Source organism: Oxyura jamaicensis, chromosome 1, assembly GCF_011077185.1.
Source record: "Oxyura jamaicensis isolate SHBP4307 breed ruddy duck chromosome 1, BPBGC_Ojam_1.0, whole genome shotgun sequence".
Taxonomy (NCBI): Eukaryota; Metazoa; Chordata; class Aves; order Anseriformes; family Anatidae; genus Oxyura; species Oxyura jamaicensis.
In genome coordinates this window covers 28,553,174-28,570,437 of record NC_048893.1, presented here as the reverse complement: position 1 = coordinate 28,570,437, position 17,264 = coordinate 28,553,174, and the positions used below count along the sequence as shown (strand labels likewise).

General features: G+C 36.9%; 1 protein-coding gene across 5 annotated transcripts in view; it reads right to left on the bottom strand.

The window, feature by feature from the left end:
• The window catches only part of DOCK4 (dedicator of cytokinesis 4), a 250,323-nt gene that overhangs the window by 18,352 nt on the left and 214,707 nt on the right, over positions 1 to 17,264 (bottom strand). For all 5 annotated transcript variants that reach the window (XM_035320881.1, XM_035320922.1, XM_035320890.1 and 2 more), the window contains 8 exons: positions 16,754 to 16,847; positions 13,177 to 13,325; positions 12,009 to 12,095; positions 10,231 to 10,335; positions 7,965 to 8,106; positions 7,161 to 7,327; positions 5,805 to 5,891; positions 2,808 to 2,984 (listed from right to left, as the gene is read on the bottom strand). In XM_035320881.1, the coding sequence (XP_035176772.1) occupies positions 2,808 to 2,984; positions 5,805 to 5,891; positions 7,161 to 7,327; positions 7,965 to 8,106; positions 10,231 to 10,335; positions 12,009 to 12,095; positions 13,177 to 13,325; positions 16,754 to 16,847 (1,008 nt within the window). The remainder of the gene's footprint in view (positions 1 to 2,807; positions 2,985 to 5,804; positions 5,892 to 7,160; positions 7,328 to 7,964; positions 8,107 to 10,230; positions 10,336 to 12,008; positions 12,096 to 13,176; positions 13,326 to 16,753; positions 16,848 to 17,264) is intronic.

Sequence of the window (17,264 nt, the reverse complement as noted above, 5' to 3'; positions counted from 1 at the left end):
TTCCTTACCGTGGCACCTATCCTACACTGCAAAGGGATTGTATTGAATTTACAACACTGGCTCAATTCTATAAAGAAAATGCCCAGCTGCTCCTCTGAGAGATTTATGGACCTTCTCAGAAGTGCATTTGTCACAAAAGGTCTCTGTTCACATACTTACGTACACATCGTTTGCTTTCCACAGAGCTGAGAGGATAGTAGTTGTTACTCTGTGCTCTGTTTTCCGCTTGTGTTAGTGATTCTCTCATATACTGCTTACATCCACCCTCCATCCAACTTCAGCTGTTAAAATCTTTGCTATGCATAATTATTTGTAAATATAGGGAAGGGTGGAGCTGGAGATTAATATACCCCTTCCTCTCACAGTTTCAAAATTTCATGCTGTGGCAACCCATAACAAGGAAATGCTGAACCTGTCCAGAAAATGCTGATACTGTAGTGAAGAATATTTATTTCACATGGCCCTCCTACTGCAGATAAGTCAACATGAAGTCTTACAAGCCTAAACTGTAGAAAGGAGACCTCTGATACTTGCTAAAATCCCCAACCCTAAACTTCTGCCAGCTAAATTTTTTTCCCTCATCTAAAATCTTAATATTTTTTCAATATCAGGCAGGTGGTGTCTCTGTAGTTTTGAGCTGAGAGAGAACTGCAAGAGCTGTAATATGAGTCAGAGATGTAATAACTTTAAGCAAGATCTCCAGGATTTTAGAAGAAAAAAAAACAAACACCAGAATTTGACTAAATCCAGTAACAGTCTTGGAACTGGTGGTTTCCAATAATTAAGCATGAAAGTGCCTCTACTCTATTCCTAGCACATGCAATGGAGCTTAAAGAAACTTATGTTATAGCATAAAGTGCAATCTGAGAGGTGTTAATGGGCACAAAACACACTCGATGCTTTTTAGCATACAGAAAGCTTTTGCATAACTATCACTTCTCTAGATTTTCTTGGGATCTGCTCTGTACCAAAACCAGCGAAAGAAACGGTACTCGTAACAGATGCAATATAAAGTGCAGAGTAATTAATCTTTTTTATCCCATCAGGAGAGAAGAAGAAGAAAAAAAAAGTCAGAATCAAGAAGGCAGCAGTTGGCCAAAACACATTATTTGCTGGGTCTTCTATGTTTTAAAGCTGGGAAGTTGCCAAAAGGGAAAGAGTATCTGTAAAGACACAGTTAAACTTACCACATGCTCCAAGACCGACTGAGTTTTGTACAGGGGAGAAGGCTAAAGCAAGTAAACCATATGGACAGAGAAAAGCACTTACAGAGGACAGAAAAGAAGGAAGAAAGAAAGGAGGTGAGAAACGGCAAAACAGCAGAAAAACATATAAAGACTGAAAAGGGAATATGAAAAGGGTGAAGAAAAAAACAAATCTCACAGCTAGTACTATCAGTTTGGGCATTTAAAACACAAATTGATGAAACATAAATGTGTAATATCCTATTTTAGATAGTGAAAGAGAGAGAAATGGGTAAAGGACAGAAGGGAATCAAAAACTAAAAATGAAGACTACCTAGGAGATCAAGAATTGAAGTTAAGAACAGTAAAAAGAATGGAACAAGCTAAAACCTTTAATACAGTCCTGAAGAATGGGGAGAGCCATGCAGAGATACCCAGCTAGCTCTGACCAAACTCAGATACTACTAATTCAAACCAGACATAGCTCTGACATGACTCTATTGCTCCAGGGACTACATTTGTGGTGCTTTGCTATGCTAAATAGCTTTGTTGTCCTTTTTGTTTAAAGGCAGCTGGGAAACATCAAACACGGTATTGCTTGCTTTAGCGCCCCAGCTTTCATAATGCTGCAGTATTAATGACATGTTCTAACACTATAGCAAACCCAAATCTCTTGTCATTTAATTTAGGTGCAGTTTTATCAAATTTACCACCATTGACTGAACACCAAATCTTGTAGCCTTTGACACAAGTGGATAACTACTCAACTTGACATTTTAAATGGAAAAGGAGCAAGTAGTCAATTCAAGTATTTCATAAGAGTAGTAAGAGAAACAGAGAGATCAAGCTGAGATGGAAAAAAAATAGCCCTCCTTTCTTTTTATTGTGGTTTCAAAGTCCCACAGAACTTCATGAAAATATAGCATCCCAAAAAGGTAAGCTTTTCTTAAGGTGATTTAGAGATGGTAATAATCAGGAACAACTTCTGGGAACAAGTCTAGTACTGAAGTAAAAGTCTGGACATTTTTGAGTAATATGTTTTACAACTCACTAGATTTTTCCAGAAAAGTTTTGCTCAAAAACTTGGAAGGAGAAGAAGGATATATATATAAATAAAATTATATGAGATTAATTCATTTGTTGTTAAGAACTATGGCTCATGAATCAGAACCTCAGAATACAAAATGAAATGTGCTGGTTGGCCAGAAGCACCTCCAGACGTAGGGTCAGGGTGTACATATTATAGCAATACAGTTAGAACTAACTGTTTCTAAAGCAAAATAATGATAAAGGTTGCATTATGATAATGCAATAATGATAAAGGTTGCATTATGATAATGCAATAATGATAATGGTTGCATTAACCACTAAAGAATGCAAGTGATTGTGAAATTGCTTGTCAGTGGAGTGTGTTTATAGAGCTATCTGCATCAAAACAGTTGTTTCAATAAAGCTATAGATATTTAACATCAGCTCACCATAAAATAACTGTAATTAAAAGTATTATGGATACAATAGTTTCTGTCCTAAGTTCATACAGAGGAGCTGTATCTGTAGAGACAAAGATTCAGAAAGAAGCTATCATATAACGGATTTTTAATAACTACAAAACAAATTGCTTACCTCTTGGTATCTAGCAACACCACCATTAACTGCTGCATCAATGACCCCATTTAGACACATTGTGAGAGGGTTAATGTTTTGCATCTGTCGAGTTTGACACTGACTGATCAATGTTCTCAGCTGCTGGTTCTTATTTTCTAAAACTTCAATGGCATTCTCAAGGGGACTCATTTCTACCTGAAAAAGAAGTGAGGAAAAATTGCAAACATGCTTAATCCTCAGTTAAAAGATGAAATAAATTAAAGATAATTTTTGTTGATTTCTAAACCCAAAAACAACATTATTCTATGTTCTAGTGTGTTGGGGCTGAAAAAGTTATTTCTCATCTGGACAACACTATAAAACACATGAAGAGAGAACTAATTTCATCAAGTAATCAAGGACCAAAGCAAACAACACTATCTAGCAGATTTATTATCTGACACTGGGAGAATGTTCAGCACCTGCTACAAAATGCACACACATCAACATGTAGGGAAACTGCTGGGCTTTGGGGCTGTTTTTGGATTGTCCTTGGTAACCTTACCTAATCTGAGGTGAGATCAGTGTACTGGGTTTAAGTGGCAAGGTTTTGGTAGCAGGGTGGCTTCTGTGAGAAGAGTCCAGAAGCTGCCCCATGTTAGGTAAGGGACAGTTTCAGCTGGCTCCAAAGGGACCCACCAATATCCAGAGCTGAGTCAATAAGCGACGTAGTTTGCTTCTCTGTGAGAACAGATTTAAGAAAGGGAAAAATCTGCTGCACCACAGCAGCTGGGAGAGTGGGGAGTGAGAAGCAGGTCAGTGCAGCAGGAGGGCAGGAGGTGCTCCATGCACACAGCAGCAGTTCCCCTGCAGCCTGTGGAGAGGCCCCTGGTGCAGCAGGCTGTCCTCCTGCAGCCCATGGGTCCCACATGGAGCAGATCTCCACGCCGAAGCCCGTGGAGGAGCCCCCGCTGGAGCAGGTGGATGTGGCCTGGAGGAGGCTGCGGCCCATGGAGAGCCCCTGCAGGAGCAGGCCCCGGGCCGGAGCTGCAGCCCGTGGAGAGGAGCCCTCGCAGGATCAGGAGGTCTGGGGGGAGCTGCCGCCCGTGGGGGACCCGTGCTGGAGCAGTTTGCTCCTGGGGGATGGACCCCGTGGTACGGAGCCGTGTGGGAGCAGTTCTTGAAGAGCTGCTGCCTGTGGGCAGCCCCCGCAGGCTCAGTTCAGGAAGGACGGCATCCCATGGGAGGGACCCCATGGGGAGCAGGGGCAGAGAGGGACCGGGAAGGAGGAGGGAGACAAAGTGTCAGGGACTGACCGCAGCCCCCATTCTTTGTTCCCCTGTGCCTCATGGGGGAAGGACATAGAGGAGGGGGATGGGGGGAAAGGTTGTGTATTTATTTATTTGTTTGTTTGTTTGTGTTTGTTTGTTTCTCACTGCTTTAGCTTGTTAGTAATGGGTAATAAATTTTATTAATCTCCCTATGCTGAGTCTGTTTTGCCCATGATGATTATTGTTGAGCAATCTCCCTGTCCTCATCTCAACCCTTGAGCCCTTTTCATTTTATTTTCTCCCCCTTTCCCTTTGAGGAGGGGGAGTGAGAGAACAGCTCTGGTGTAGCTGAGCTGCCCACCTCATTAAAACCACCACAGTCAGAGTGCTTCACCTTGCGCTTAAGTTTGGGTGAGCTAGTTCACACACCCAATGTACAGTCAACAGCTAGATATTATGGATGAGGAGTGTGAATGCAGGCTTTGAGATAAGATGATAATCAAGTTACAGTCAAAGGCAGTCATTGAACAGAATGTGCCTGTCCTCTGAAGAGCACGAGGAAGCTTTACTCACTGTTGGCATGAGCTGCAGGAAAAGCAAAAAGCAGAGAGATGGGAAGAATAAAGGCCTGCAGTTGCTGTAATTTACCAAAACATACAAGCACAAATCTGAGTCACAGTCCACTACATGCCCAGAAAAAAATTATTATAGTTAACTGTATGAAATGGTGATTATAATGATAACACAGTAACTAACTGAGGCGGTTCTTCTATTTTTCATTTTCCATGTAGTAATTAGATTGGGGTCATATTAACCTAATAAGGATTTAGTCGGAATCAACTAACAAAATTTCTCACGTCACACACAATTTTTTGATTTTTACTAATTTCCATTTTTGGTTTTCTACAGAAGAGTATCAGGACAGTGTACAAATAACATTTTGTTGCTATTATAAAAGAAAAACACAATAGATTTTTAGAGAAAATCTGTTGTACAACAGTATTCCTATATTTAATGGAATTATTGTATAACTGGCTTTGACGGGAAGGAAAGCAGTTGCAGATGTTATATTCCCTGGTTCAACAACTGACCAATTATTTAGAGATCTTTATATTAGGAGCACTCCTCAGAATGCATTTGAAACGTATTTAAGGATTTTCTAAGAAATAAAACAAGGAATTAAAAGAAATTACAACATGTCAGTAACAGATTGCTACTTTAGAACCTATTCCTGCAAGTCCTGCGTAGGCATGCTTCTGTGCCCATGCTGAGAACTGGTAACTTCCACAGAGCTCCATGCAGACACAGAGATATACCCACATGAATTTGTTATAGTACAGGAACTTGGAGAATGCTTGCATTTCAAGAATACTGGAAGATATGTTAAGCTATAGATATTCTAAGTCTTAAACGTTATGTCATGCTGAGTTTTAAAAAGAAATTTGCTAACATTAAATGTTGCCTTTGTCTGTGTTCTGACTCCCCGTTACTGTTCACAACGCCTTTTTTCATCAACTGTTAAAATGAACCCTGAGGGTGGTTCTTAATAATATTTTACAGGATAAGAGAAACTGGACAACTCAAATTATTTACTACTTTGTAAATGATTTTTTTTTACTACTTTGTAAATAATTTTGTTGTAGCTAGCTTGAAAACTTTTAAAATAAATTAGATCTGGGTAATTAATCTTACAGTACTTTTCAAATAACACATAGATCAGGAAGTAAACCAACACAATACATATTGCTGTCAGTCTCATACTCACTACTTCACGTTTTTCCACTTCAAACCAACGGGAGATTCCAGGTAAACTCTGCACCAAGATCAGTGTGGTTCTCTCCACCCATAGGCTCTACAATAAGAAAAATCAATTTATATCCCTAATTTGCCTCTAGAATTTTCTTAATTATTCACAGTTTTATTTGTGAATATCTCCAGTATAGATTAAAAAAAAAAAGTATTAGCTTTGAAGTATATACTGAAATGTCCATCCTAGAAGCCTATGACTTTCACTTTTCTCCTTAGTTTCTAGGATTTGCTACTATGCAGTAATTTCTGCTGGTTCTGCACTCTTAAACAAGGTATTATTCTACATTATATATTTTTCCCTCATCTCCAAAAGTCACTCACAACTAAATTAGCATTTTGATATTTCCTTTCTGAGATAACAAGCGAGAACAGGGAGAGTTCAGAAGCAGAACAGCTTACACTAGCTCTCCTCTGTGAAGTATATTTTGAGAGTCCAAAACGCATGGCTGATGTAATACTCAAACACTATGAAACACTTAGAGAAAGAGGTTTTTAAAATGACAAATCGCCTGAAGTCAGAATAATGGTTAACTCACAGTATAGCTCTTACACAAAATATATACAAGCTGTAAAATTAAATTAAAACCCTAAGCTTTAATTACAGGACAACAGAGATTTAAATGTAGTTAATTTATTACCCTTAAAGTTATTTTCTCTAATTTTCTAAGAGCATTGTTATGGGATAATTCTCTTTATTTGTTTGAATATGAGAATACTTTCCCATGTGAGGATGTAAGCATTTCTAGTGGATCAAAATTGAAATTACACCAAAAATTGTAAGATGAATTTCGAGTTGATATGTTTCTTAGGAGGAACAGGAGTCATTTACATATTAGGGAAGGAACTATTGCTCTTCCCTGAGACAAGCTGTAAGTTCAGATGCAGTTTTTAGTGTTGATGTCACAGGAACAGAACATTATGCTGTAGCTTAGTCAAAACTGTCTTTCCCTTGCTCTAGGGAGAGATCATTTTTGGTAATCCACAGATAACCATTCTTTGTGACAGTTTCCCACCTGCCTTACAAACTTCTCTGGAGGCTGCTCCGCTCTCTCCAGTTGTGCTTTCACTTTATCACTGATGCAAAAACAGGTACTTTTTGCTCTCCTATTGTCATATTGAAAAAAAAGACATTTAATCTCCCATGTATTTATCATATTATTTTAATTAAAATGAGTAGTGAAACAGTCAAAATTGACCTGCTGTATCCTCTAGAGAATTTGTTAGAACACACTCAGTTCAGTAACAAAACTGTAGTTGATACTGCAAATAAATCATTAGGCTTAGTAGTTCAGGAAAGTGTGTGGTACTTTACCTTGAATTCATTCTCTTTGTCCTTGGTCCCTTTGTGAAATGGCCTGTCATATCGGAATCGCCAGATGTGATTTACTTTGTAAAAGCTCTTGATGTTATCTGGAATGCCATCTCTCTGCAGGACTTCCTGGTTTTCTGGGATTGGTGTCACAGCATAGATCTGCAAGTCTGTACGTAAAGAGTTAAGGCTATCCCACTTCATTGAAATTAGCAAAGCACAATGACTCCTGAAGCAAGACAGAATAAAAAACTCTTTTAAAAGTCTGTATCATTAAATGCTTCTAGACTAGTGATAGTCTGGGAGACGAACTTGAGAGATTTTTGACGATCTGTGGTTTCTTTTTTTATATTATTATTATTATTATTTATTTTTATTTTTATTTTTATTTTTATTTTTTTAAACCCCAAATAGCGCTAGGTACCGAAGTCACGTTTTACATGTACACGGAATAAAAGGATTTAATTAAAATATACTATTACATACAGTACACAATGTTGTGCTAACATTATGCTGCATTCTAAGAACCTGAATTACTGTATCTTGAAATCTGAGAGCATTATACTAGTATTTTTTGGTTAAAGTAAGAATCTTAATTATCTGCCAGTGAATTTTTAATGAAAACAAATAATTACACAAAAATAAATCCAAACATAATAGAGCCTTTGGGACAAATTGCACGGGAATTCTCACCTACCATTTCCTTCAGTGTGGCACATTGTGACTGAAATTGGCTATAGGTATACCTACATTTTTTGAAAGCATGAAAGGCAACTGCAGAATATGGGTTTGTGATTATGCGGATACACTGTGCTTCTGCCTGAAAGATGGTCTCATCTGGCTGATTAGCATGTTGCATAGCAATGGCATGTGGGAACTCATTCAACATTCGCTGCTGGAAGGCCTCCAGCCTTTCATAGTCATGTCCTCGGCAAACAAATTCCTTATTCTGAGGAGAATAAGAAGAAAAAAGAAATAAAAGAAAAAAAAAAGCAAGTTATACAAAAATAAATGGGTATCATTAGATAGATCCAAACACAATTTTAAATACAGTCTAAGGGCAATTCTTACATCATTTTTAGAAGGAAAAGTAAGAAAGAAGGCAAGGATGAAAATAAGAAATCTAAAAAGAGCAGGGCAGTTAAAAGAATAAGGAAATTCTACTATATAAAGAATGTTTTATTCAGAAGGCCTGAAAAATGAAATGATTATACTTAAATCTTCAATAAAAATTTGAAGAGAAAAATTGTTCTTATTGGATTAAAGTGTGTAGCTAACCTAAAATATCAAATGGGATAAAATATGTAACCAAAATATAATGCAACAAACAGTTAAGACAATGAAATAAGCTGAAAGTCCCTTCCATGAGGAACTAGGGAACCCCATTTCTTTTAACCTGGATGCTCACCATGACGCTGCACCATTATTTTCTTGAGACTGTACAACATGAATATAGATATAATGCAAGTCCCACATTAAACATGAGATGTCTGGATATGAAGTACCCACTGGAACTAGTTCCCCAATGGGTTGGTAATGAGGGCTTCCTGTCTCTGGACAAATCTTTTTTGGTTTGATTTTGTTCATACATGTGTTTGAAATAAGGAAATATCTTAACTATTTAAAAAAAAAAAAAACTGTTAAGTGAACTTCATTTTAAAATCTATGTTAGAAAATTCTTAAAAAGTAATTACTGAAGTTTACTTGAAGCAGATTTAGATAGAAACAGTATTTGTTGTCATTGTGCCTGGACAAGAGACAGGAAGCACTGAATTCTGACTTTAATGGGAACGCTATACAAAGCCAAATGCAACAGTGTTAATGTGCACCTACAAATTAAAATTTGAGAGCTTTATTCTGAAGCTTTGTTCTTTATCCCTTCTATAGAAAACATAGCCAGACTGCTTAAAAGAGTTATAAACTACTTTCCCACAAAAACATTAAATCAAATTTAGTTAAGTTTTGAGGTGTTCCTTGTTGGTGCAGCAAGCATAAATCTGTTCTTTAGGAGTGCTATGTATGTATGACTTGGAAAATACATAAATACTTCATGTGCAGATGCATAAACAGTGAAGGGTTTACAGGTCTGAAAATACTGCATTCTCGTGCAGGCTTTTTCCAGTACTTTCATTCACTGGTTGACACATTTTTAGGAACATAAGCATTCTATTGTTTCTAATTAACTTTTTCTAATCGGTTTATCCATAAGATATATACAGGTGACTGTTAGACAATAAAAAAAATATGTGCCCATCTTTCATGCTATATTTAGAATTTGGAATTTGTGACTTTCCCTGCCACAAAGGCAAAGAAAAAATAGGCTTTTAGGCCTCCGCCATACAGAGGAGGTTCCTTCATCGCTTATTTGAATTACCATAGGAAGAGGAGCTTGGATTACGACTGCAGCGGCTCCATGAATAAGATGGATTCTATTCTCTTCCCAAGGTGACAGTCAACGCAGCTAAACCACTGCAGACTGTGGAAGAGGGGAACAGAATAATAAGAATAACATTTCCAAGGGCACTTCAGTAACTTCAGAATCTAAGATTAATGTTTGAGAGTAACTTTATTTATCTTGTCAGCTTCAGTACACTGCTAATCAATGAAACTCAGCATGTTTAATTCTCATTTAACTCATTTTAAAAAAAGGGAGATTGGGAATGTAATTACTTAGATGCTCAATTACTGATTGTCCATCTGCCAAGTGATATCTCTCTTTTGATAGCCACCTTCTGAGCAGCCACCAGCATAAAAGGAACAGAACAGTGGGAACAAGCTACAGTGAAAAGATGGTGTTCTGTGGAATAATACAGGTGGATGGATTCCAATACAAACAAGAATCTTGAGTCTATCTGGGACTCTGGAAGCCTAGCATTTGTCTTTCTGTTAGACACGATCTTTTCTCGCCCCTGGAAACATGAGGATTTGCATTGATTAACACAGAAAATTCCCTATTTCTCATAGGAAAAGAACTTATATATGGTATGATCAAATTCTCAGGTAGGGAAAGTGATCATGAATGACAGCATAAATTCCAGAATTACTCCATTCTGTTTATTTTCTATTCACTTACTCTCAAGAAGAATGGAAACTTTTTCCCATAAAATCCAACTCTGAAAAATTCTGGCTCCAAACGCTGTTGATCCATAATTTTATCATACAAAGACGCTTCCATCATCTGGGTGAGATTGAGAAGAAATGCAGTTAGTGTTCTTTGAAAACATATCTTTACCTTAAGCTGTCAAAAAATACAAGGTCTTTTAGCACATTGCTCTGAAGCACTGGAATTGCATTGCATCTCTAGCAACAGCAAGAAGAACTACAAGTCTCTGAATGTATTAGGTTGAATATTTATATTTCCTAGTGACCTGAAAGCCTCCAAGAACTACAATAAACCCCCGCTTTTAACTACGAAGTACCTATATTAAAAGAGTAAAAGATTAATAACAAAATGTATAGCTCTTTAATGGAATACTGAAGTAATAGAACCACAATAGACAATTTGAAACGTGACCTAGCAATCTGTTAATTATTCAAACACATGACAGTAACGTGGTCAGCTTAGAGAGCAAAGTGTAATTTCTGTGGAACCATATTCCAAATGATTGTATTCAAATCATACCAGATTCCAATGATTTAAGTGTCTAATGTGAGTTCCTTGAGGAATCTCACAACAGCAATTACATTTTTTATTTTATTTTTACTTGAATTTTATACTGCTTTAATTTTACTCAAAACATGGACACAAAGTGATCTTCATGTCAAAGTCCCTTTTTTCTAATGATTTTCTCCTGTTTTCAGCAAAACATTCTCAGTCCATAATCTTTTTTATAACGTGAAAAAAACAGTATAAGCCCCATTTTAGCTAACGTAGACAGATATTTAATGTGTATATGATACCAGTAGCTGCTAAGATTACATTGGTATGAGAAATCCCCTACCCCTCCTTTTTGGGTTAACGCATAGGTGGTACAGATATAGTAAAGGATATTGACAAATTCAAACACAGAACACATTAAGTGCAGTTAAACATCTATATATATATATTATTTTATTGACATGATGATAGTCAGTTTGTTTTTGCTTACAGGATTCTGCCATTTGGATAGCTAAGTATGGAGTAAGCAGATCACAAGGAGTATTGCTACATAGCCCTGTGTTGAGAATCACGTTGTTAAGCAGCTCTGGATTAAAGTCAGTCTCAGCAGCAAGCATACCACATGTACACCAAGTTTTAAAAGGAAACTAATACATGAAATTGAATCCATCAGAAATAGACATGAAAAGGGAAGACCAGATTATCTTCAAAATACCAAAGCATAAAGAATGAACATACAAACAAAGCTCTAAAAATGACAGAGAAAGCAGGAAGACTGTCAGAAAAGATTCCTTTTGGCTTTATGATATTAAGCAGATCGTGTTTTTTATGCAATAAGCCAATTTGTAAAGTTGCATGTTGCTTGTTGCAAACTGTTTCCAATTACAACTGCAAAGACATGTCACTGCTCCTAGCAAAGGACTGCATAAAGAGAACATTCCCTGGATAAACCATACAAAAAAAGTGAAACTGAATTAGTAGATGCAGTATTTTTGCATAGGCATACACACCGAGGGGGTGCTGTACAGGTAAAAACACTGCAAGACCTCTTACTTTTCAGTTTCTCTTCAAAAAACTTATACTCCTTGTTATAATCTTTGCTACAGAAAACAAATACAAGCTAAAAAAAAATGTTTTCAAAGCTAACTGAAGGGCCACTTGGTGGCAAACTTATGTTTCTAGTCAATATTTTATATCCCAAATTAAAAAAGCTTTTTGATCTGTGACTGATGAACAGTTCTCAGGTACGTTACCCTCATCTTGCTGAGATTTCTGTAGTCATAGTAGCTCTCATACTGTTCAGCAATTTTTCTGCATAAGATAATGCCATTTTCCCAACACTGCAAGCAAGTAAAAGACATTCAGTAAATTCATAGCAACTGTTTTTTTCATGAGTTATTAGTGAAACCTGTTCTTTCTACATTAAGTCATACTTCCAGTAATAGAATATAATTGAACATATTGTTCATTAGACATACAGATAGCTGCTGAGTAATAGTGAGGAATTCTTTGAAGGATCTATTTTGAGACTTAAATGAGTCTTACGGGGCAATCACTGCACAAGATATAGGTCATTGTAAGAGCGATGAGTATCTCTTTTGCAATATGAGACTGATGCAACAGAGTAAGATTTTCACATTTAAAAAATGTGCTCTTAACATTTATCTCAATTTTATTTTTGTAGTTTGGAAAATATTTCATTGTACCATATAATTTAAATTACAAACTGATTACAGAATTTTCTGAAAAAAAAATCTAATTAGCATAGGTTTGATTACATTTACAATGCTTACCTGGATATTACTAGCTATGCAAAAATGCAATGAATTGCGTGTTTATCACTGAGAAAAATCATTGCACAAAAGGCATATAACATTTTAGATTACAGGATAATCACTCTTGCTTAATTCATAAGATTTCTCAGAGATAGCAATGAACTGTGACTCCCCCCCAGTGAACTGTGACATCCCCCCCCCTCCCCAATTTCCTTTTAGACATTTTGCAATTGCTATTCTAAAATACACAACACAATTTAGTAGGTGCAAACATAGTCCTTATAATCCAGACCCCCAAATGTTATTCCTCACTTGGTCACTGAGTGAATTGCATAAGCTTCCTTCATTATATGGCTTGTTTTCATCACCTTCAAAATGGGGAAAAAATATACCATCTTTTATAAAGTGCTTTGACAGAGAGAGACCTGCTACACAAGTGCAAATTATTCTCACATTTAAGTGTGGGAGATTTCTAGGATACAAACACAGGATTAGAAGGAACCTACTGTGTCGCTAAGTAACTGCTTAATCAGGCAATAACTAACACTTCCCCTCTATATGAGAAAAGGCTGCAACACTGGAAGTAATGCCACAAAGTGAATTAACTATCTTTCCAGATCCATTAAGTACAATAGGACTATTTTACCTTTCCCCTATCAAAGTTTTGTATGATGGTCAGATGGAGATATTCTTTACGTTGCCACTCTGTTTGCATGGGGTAGTTGAGAAATTCTCTCAGTGGCCGATCAGACCACTCCAACAGCTCATCGTACAGCAAGAGCGTGTAGGCAGCCTCTGTAAGAGAAATGACACCACAGTACATGTGAGCACCAAACAAATAAAACAGACAAAGTAAACAGAAATGTGAATACTCTTACTGAGATGCATCTTTTTAATCGACAACAGCTTTATTTCAAGTAATAAGACAAATGGTAGTGGTAGTTTTGGATGGCTACTATCCACAGCTATAAAAACTTCAGCTGACAATTTTCAAATGCTAATTGAAGTGGAGTCACTGGGACAGTTTTACAGAATCTGACAATATAAAGGAAACCGGGCAATTAAGAAAGAATTTCCTGCTTAGCCTTAGACTTTCCTTCTGCTAAGGAGAAGCTCTCAATGGTTCTGCTGTCTGAACAAGAGAACACAGGCTGGAGGATGAGGAACACAAGAAAGAGGAAAGAAGATAGATGGGACTACAGATACAGGCCAAAAGAGATCAGGGTTGAGAGTGAACTGGAGAAAGCAGTTTTCTTAATAGTCTTCACTCTCTCTATAATTGAAATAAATTCCTCACAGCTGAGCCTTAACATTCTGTCATGGGAAAAAAAAAATGCACACAAAATTTCTCTCTGTACAAAAGGCCAGAATTAATACTGGTTAAGACAATTCAATTTGGCTACCTATGTATATGCATTATTGTTTCTGAATTAGCATTCAATCTATTTTCCGGCCAGAGGACTATTTTGCTTTATTCTGTACAAAGATGGGCCATGTTCTGATGACATTCTGTGCTGGAGGAGAAAGTTGTTGACTGGATTTTTTTTAATTGCAGGTTTTATATGCTGAGTAGGCAAACTTGCCCCAGACAACTATATTCTGCTTCTGACTCTGCCATGTAACTTCCTGAAAGATTTCAACCAAACTATACAGAGATTGTTTTCTAACAGTAGTGTTTCCTCTCAGATGTCCAGCTGAAAAACCCCTGGATGGAAAACCATCACTACAGCAGATGTTATGGGTTTGAATCCAAACGTTGTAAAATGCTAAGTATGGTGCAAAACAGTGCTGTATCGCATACACAAGGGGGACCAGATGAACTTGCACAGACAGTCCCGATTTTGGCATCACACTGCTTTCAGGTTGCTAGACCAGTAATGTACATTTTTCCTAGTTGTTTCAAGCTACAATTTGGTAGTCAAAATATGCTGCATGTTTACATAACAATTAAACAATAATAATCCATGAAGTTGATAATAAAGTATTCAGAATTCAAAGAAAGCAAAGTAGCATTTGTATGTCCTTAGATTTTTCTCAGCCATACTAGTATTTTCTGTTGTTTGTTTGTATGAAGTTATCATAAATGTAATATAGGAATGGCTATACTGGACAAAAGGTCTGAAGGGTCCCTCTACCCAGCATCCTACCTCTGGCAGAGGCCATATAGCATATAGCCATATAGCATGACATATAGCATATTGGTACTGATTTGGTGCAGAAGAGGTCTGTAAGTATTGCTGTGCCCCGAAACAGTAAGAAGAGAGAAACAGGGTTGATATGCATTGTGGGAAATTCAGTTTATACAAGAAATATTCAAAAAACCTAAACATTTCTAAGATGGATGTTAACAAGGACTATCTCATTACACTTGTCAGGAGACTGAAGGGACACACGAGAATCCAGCACATTCATGTGCTTTGGCCTCAACAGAGTTAAATTTATAGCTGTAGCTGAGTGCTTGGTAAAGAGAGATTTACAGATAGGTCTTTTATTGTTAGGAAAAACAAAACAAAACAAAACAAGGGACTTTTTTTCATAGAGAATTATTAGAAAAAGTCCTGTAAATTATACTGCAAAAGAAGACAAGAATTATTTTAAGGGCAAGCTGGCTTCATCCCTAGATGAAGAAATGGTGAGAAAACTATGCAGTTAGCAAACTAATGGTACGTGTGGTAATGCTGCCAAAGTAGCAAAATTCTTTTCCTATTCCCATGTACTTGAATTCAGACAATTTACAAAATGTTTGTGTGTTGTTGCAGATTGATAAGGCAAGGATAAGGCAATGGATTACATAAATCTGTTTTCTAGTGGAAAGACTGTCCTTACCCCTGTGCCATGGGTGTGAGCCAATCCTTCCTTAAGTTTCCCTTGGCAAAAAAATCTTAGTCATGGAATCTACCATGGCAAGGAATGTAAAAATCACACATATTAATAACAGATACACAGGAAATACAACAAAGTCCTGGAGATACATTGTGAGCACTTTCAGATGATAACGGATGGCAAAACAATAATAAAATAAAAAGATTCATATCACTGTTGAAGGTAAACTGGACGCAGATTAGCAGCCAATGTGCAAAGGGAACTCAGTACTGCTTAAAGAGTTACTAACATCTGTTAAGTAAAATCAGGAAATTAATAGTTTGTCAGAAAAGCCAGTTTGGACAAAGACACTGCTTGATAAACAAAACTCTTACTGCCAGGTCACATGAGGAAATGAAAATCCTCTCATTAATACACCCTACTATTTAGTTTAGATTTTAAACCCATGAACTGCAAAGGGATGGTAGAAATTCCAAGCTAAGGATCTTTCCTGTGGATTTTAGAAAAGCATAAGGAAATTCACTGTGGCAGTAGTTATCTGTAGCCTGTTTACTAGTGCCCCCCAGCCAACTAATCTACTTTTAAGAATGAAAAAAAAATCTGCAGAGATTCTGAACAAACGCTGTTGCAATTGCAATCACTGGGGAATGGATAGAGGTATTATAAGGTCAGTTGAACATTTTGGCAAAGACTGTTTAGTTTAAAGCGATACTGATTTTATCCACTCCAGCTATCCTTGATAGCATGCAGTCACCCAAATGAAGTACCCCTTTTGCTGTATAAACAACAGCCGTGCACATTATCTTTTTATTCCTTCATTTAAATGATAATGGCCTGCCCTGCTGCTAAATTGGCACTGAGAAATACTGGACAATAGTACTGCAGATGTGGTATGCAAAGATTCAAAAAGACATCTCTGTTTCACCACAAGGAAGTTGTAGGGCTCTTCCTTCTGTTTTTATTTTATTTTTTTAACCTAAAAGTTTAGATTCCAAAACAAAGCTGTGTAGGAACACACTGCACCCAACAGCTAACCAGCAGCATTTGGGGGAGGGAGCTGGGGAAGGGAAGGGGCTCAGATATTACCAAACCACTTCACAAAAGCTTCCTCTAAACTTCACTCCTCTTAGGTGAAGAATGACCCATCATACATTTATGGCTAGTGTGTATCAGTAGTAGTTATTTCAATATGGCTCAGCAAGTAGCAGAGTTGTAGGGCTGAAAGGAAGCCTTTTTTGAAAGATAGAGAGAGATTGAGCGAGGAAATTAATCAGGAACAGCTGAACCCAGCTGTTGCCTGGGCCTGTATGTTCTGCACTGCGGATACAGTTTGTATGTCTACAAAAGGCTGCAAATCACAGTCTAGTCCTAAATACCTTTTCCAGTTTGTACAAAGTTACCTGTGAAGTTTTGTGCTTTCAGATGTAGGTCATAGAGCTTATGAATGTAGCGAATATACATTTCTTCTTTGTTCAGTTCTGTCTTGTAAAAATTCTGCAATAAAATTGAATTTAGTAATGAAATGCAGTAGGTATTAAATATACTAATTACAAACAAAAGACATTGAACATAATGCTATAGAAATATATATTATTTTTAAAAGTTTGCACTACACAGAACTTCAGTAATACAATGAATATTTCCATTAAATTATCAATAGATCAGTCAACATGCTCTTTATTTTTTTTAATTATCTTAGAAGGCAAGATGAAGAACCTGACAAAACTGAAATCTGATGTTTCTTTCTCTGTAACATTTAACCATTTAGCATCTTGCCGAAAGTTCTTTGTTGATTTTAAAATGCTGACAGAACTCGTAATTTTTGTATTCATATTTTAACAAAATATCTACTGCCTGGTATGTCTACTCTTCATTCTGTCATAGCAAGATACCAGGAGCACTTTGGTAACA